Source organism: Frieseomelitta varia, unplaced genomic scaffold (genome assembly GCF_011392965.1).
Source record: "Frieseomelitta varia isolate USP_RPSP 00005682 unplaced genomic scaffold, Fvar_1.2 scaffold_784, whole genome shotgun sequence".
NCBI classification, from domain to species: Eukaryota; Metazoa; Arthropoda; class Insecta; order Hymenoptera; family Apidae; genus Frieseomelitta; species Frieseomelitta varia.
This window is the reverse complement of record NW_025110572.1, coordinates 7,831-12,626: the sequence shown is the minus strand read 5'-3', so window position 1 is coordinate 12,626 and position 4,796 is coordinate 7,831. Positions and strand designations below refer to the sequence as shown.

The following is a 4,796-nucleotide window of genomic DNA, read 5'->3' as shown; positions in this document are numbered from 1 at the left end:
GAACGTTTAACCAACAAGGCGGAACGTTGCCTCGTTTTCGCACGATAAAATCCCGTGCTTTTTCAAAGGAAAAAAAAAAAAAAAAAAAAAAAAAAGGAAAAGAGAAAGAGCAATACGAGCATACAATTTGATACGACGAGCGAGATTTTTTTGCGCGACGAAGTAACCCTTGCGCTTTATTCCCCATCGGCGTCCCTAATTGCGTCGCATCCACTGATCCGAAGTGTTTGCAAGCGGTGTCATTCGAAATAACTGCGAGCACGAGGCCTTTGGTGGCAGCGCGTGATATCTGTGCATAGAAACGGAAGCAAATTTCACGAGGGTCGTTAAAGAAGTAAATTTACCAAGTGTTTTCAACCCTTGAATGTTCAACGAACTGGAGACTCGCGCAAAGAGAGAAAGAAAGAGAGAGAGAGAGAGAGAGTGCCGCTCTATCGAGCGAGGTAGCACTTTCAAGCTTGTCCTCCTAAAAATAAATATTGATTCATAGTGCACTCTTGCTAAACTGCGGTGATTCCCATAACTGTAATCAATGTTGAAGTTTCCGGATGAATATTAAAAGGACTTCCATCCCTTTGGATTTGAAAATCGCGTGATCGAAATGCTAGCGAGGCGTTCGCTGTTAATATACGTAGAGGTTAATTTGGTTTGAACGTTTCCAAGTCTAAAATCATTTTCTAGAGAAATATCAAATATCAGTATAGGAATTTTACGGTTTCATCAAGAGGAAATTCAACTATCGTACAATATTTATCTTGTATTATATATTATCTTGTATTATATATTATCTTGTATTATATCAGACGTCTTCAGTTAACTGTCCTTTTTTAAATGGAAATGGAATATTCTTCCTTCATGAAATAAAAATAGAAAAGTAAAATTCTATTTCTTTGTGCTTGGAAATGTTACGTTATATTGTTATGTTATATATCAGTACCATTAATGTTTGTGAAGATATAAAATTGAAAACACTCTGTGCTTCTTTCTCATGAAACGTAAATTTACACATGACAAGGAGATCGTTGCTGTAAATATTTATCGCAAGAATCCGAAACATATTAATTTTAGAGAGTGAGAGATGAGTATTTGCGGCAGCGACACAATTTCTCGGAAACGCCGTTGTCAAGATCAAAAATATCGAATAGTTGCCTGAGAGATAGTGGCGGATGAACGGGGCACGCACGACTTTAAAATAAATACGAGATCGTGTTCGGATCGTGCGGAAGGATGGAAAAACAAAAGCGTGTCGGTCGCTCGGTGAAGTTTCATCGGCTCATTAGAGCGCGCGGTTGGCATGCCCTCCGAGTACGTCCGGAATTAACTTTTCTTGTTAAGCACCGGGGCAAAGATAGACAAGTGAACGGGAACGAACGATTCCGAATATACATGCAGGTATTTATAGGTCGCCGATTCTTCAAAATTAAGAGGCAGGCACGGTAGGAGGGAATCGCGTGGGAGGACGTTGGAAAATTCAGCGATTTTCGTTGAAAGGAAACCATAAATATGCGAGAATGGAGTAAGTTATTATGATCGTCGCTTTCGAAACTCTGAGGAAGTTTAGCGAAAAATTTGCGGAAGAAAATAGATACGAGTCCCTTGTTATTATTCTTTCTTTTGTCAGAAAATCGGATGCAATCACAAAATTCGAAATCAATTAAAATGAGAGTTACAGTGAATCAATATTGTTATAGTTGGATTGTTATAGATGATTATATTATATCATATATCATAGAGAATTTAATAAATACATTAGATCGAGTTAATAAATTTGTCTGCACTTTCTCAAAAGTGTAGATTGATTAAGCACATCGTTATTGCTTTCTGTCTAACAAAGGAATATCTGCATCATTTGTCTTGTTTCTCTATGTCTACAAAAGTGTTTTTATTTTCTGGTTCATCTCAGAATTTCAAAATTTTAATTAATCTCTATTTATAAAGATTAATTTTGACAACGTATCGGCTCGTCTTACTTCAAAATTAATATATTTCTGATTTTTGGAGTCATTGTAACTGAGTAATATATGATAATAATGTATTAATCACATTAGATTAAGTAATAATTTATGTAGATTAGTACAATTTTCTTTTTGTCATAACTTTGATACCACGATTGTGGTTTTGAACTACATTTCAAACTCAGAATTCTCCCTTCTATAACTCCTTCTATAACTCCTTCTATTCCTAACATATCGAAAATTCAGCGAAATTAAAGTTGAAACATTCTCCAGATAAAGGAGACCAAGGAGATTTTTTTTTTTAACTCTGATAAATCCCAAATTTTCGAGTAAAAGTGTGTCAGACGAAGAGGACGGAAATACAATATCTTGTGTATATATAATTGCGAAATATAATTAGTAGACGATGCACAATGCCTATGTATATAGTTTTGTACAGTAAATTAAATTTCAATCCTCTGAAATAGGTAACGAAATTCACATAAAAGTCAACGTATTTACACTACAGATGTTCGAAATGAGCAATTCGTAATTTACAGTTTTACAAACCTGTGTCTTTATAGAGTTTTGAATAATAATGCGATGTAATCTTCTTGCTCTGCCCCCAAAAATTAACCGCCGATGGTTCTAGCGTTAAGGAGGAACTTGCTCATCATCGTGAGACTGACAATTTCTTTCGCTCGTTTCTTGCAGATCGAAGTTTTTTAGTGGCCAACGCTCAACAGGGGCTATGTCACATAATATACTGCTCGGACGGTTTCTGCCGGCTGACGGGGTTCTCGAGGGCGGAAGTGATGCAGAGGCCGGCGATCTGCGAGTTCCTTCATGGGCCAATGACGTCGCCCCATGCGGTCGCAGCCCTCCGCGACGCCCTCGCCGCCGGCGTCGAAAAGCATTTCGAGATCCTTTACTACAGAAAAGACGGTGAGTCACTTTGTTCATCAATTTGTTAACCCTTCGATGAAATATTAAAGGTTAATATACCGTTCGATGAAAAATTAAAGGATAACTCAATTATTGTCATCACCAAAAAATTGTCATTTTAAAGCGCGAATTCTCTACTTTCTACTTTCAGTGTCTTCTTTTTCTTTCTTTTTTACGATGTTTGTACGTCATGCAGCTGTACCTTTTCTTCTTGAAAATTTTACAAATACAAACGTCTCTGAACGGACGCTGTAAAATTTTTTGCCTGGCAGAATCCAGCGCAGAGTTAAAGATTGATAACTTTCTTCTATAACGATTCCGTAAAACTTGATCAATTCTTTCTTTTTTGCAATTTTATTGACCAATCATAACGTAACTTGGATTATTCTAAATGTCAGCGACACGTTTTTTTATTTAAAGTGCAACCACGATGAAAAGTCGTGAGAAGTTTTTATTAAGGAGAGAATTCTCTTTTTGAATTATTCTAAATTTTAATATAATTTTAATATAAAATGTATGATATCCTATAAAGGTTCTTTCACGAATAATATCTCGAAATCATAAAATTTTAATTATAATTAAATTTATAAATATAATAATTATTAAACATAATTAATTTAAAATTAATTCATAATACAATTGAAATCAATAAATTTATTAAATTTGATATAATGATTGGTCATGGCCTAATTTTAACTAAAAAGAATGGAAAATTTTTTTTCATTTAAATATTAATGTGATTCATTAAAATATAATGTAACATAATTCTCTTTGTAAATACAATTCTCTTTGATCACTTGAATATGGAGAGGAATGTTTTAAACTCCGTTCTTATTCCGTTTTGAAAGAAAAAAGAAACTTTTAAAAAACTGAAGTCATCATTCAAATAGAGATTTCGCTTTTTTTCGGTCCTGATTTATTTTTTTTTTTTTTGAATAGTATAATTACACAAAAGACTCTCACTCACTTTTCATTTTTTTTGTTTAGATAGTATAGAAATATTTTATTTCTTCCCTAAACGTGTTATAATTTAATTTACTTGTCCAAAATATGAAATTATGAAATTTCGACACTTCCTTCGTGGTAACAATGTTTAAAAGAAGATGTATCAAAAATTTCTTCAGGTGATTTCACTCAAATTGTAATGATGTCAACGAAAGTTATTCCGTTCAACAGCATGCTTGTGAAGGTTAATAACTAATTGCCTTGGAACTCGACGCCTTCTATCATATCCATCCACGTTCCATCAATGGAATCTATAATACAGGCCTCAATGTCGTAATTTTTATTCATTTCTCAAGAGGATCGAAAGTCCTCCGATTTACAAGTTGCTTTGAAGCCGCCTCAAAATCTCGTTTCAGCGATGGATGCTTCTTATTTTAGTTTAGCATCAAAGTCGTTTTCGATTTGTCATCTTTGCTAGTTGAATAATTCATGCGAATAATCTTATCGTTGGCCTTGGACCTCATTCGAGATTTTAGGAAATTTATGGAATAATAATTTCCGAGATTTTAGGCAATTCAGCGCGAAGGATAATCGTTGCTTAACTTACTTGATCCTTAAATGCCACGATGGGTGAAAATTCACTTCTGTATCAGTTTTTTTTTTCAATTAAAAGTCAATGGAGTTAAATAAGTGGAATTAAATGCTTTGTTCAGTATTAAATGAAGGGTAAAGAGATGATTGTTTGTGCTGGGTAAACCTGGCTGAAGGGTAAAGAAATGAGTGGATGTAAATAATGGCACTGTGTTGGTATTATTAAAAGACGACAATATTCATATAGGTCAAATTGCCTTAACTTTTAAAAATTAACAAATTCGTGTTTGCAGCTTTTAAAAGTAAGAGTTTCATCTTTATTTTTGAAATGTAGGCTTATACGATAAATCAATAACTTTTCACAGACATTAAATAGAATAT

The 4,796-nt window shown here is 33.9% G+C and overlaps 1 protein-coding gene across 1 annotated transcript in view; it reads left to right on the top strand.

Moving 5' to 3' along the window:
• The window catches only part of LOC122535882 (potassium voltage-gated channel subfamily H member 6-like), a 30,362-nt gene extending 27,454 nt beyond the window's left edge, over positions 1–2,908 (top strand). The window contains exon 2 of the mRNA XM_043667761.1: positions 2,649–2,908. Coding sequence (XP_043523696.1) covers positions 2,649–2,908 — 260 coding nt within the window. The remainder of the gene's footprint in view (positions 1–2,648) is intronic.
• The last annotated feature ends 1,888 nt before the right edge of the window (positions 2,909–4,796 follow it).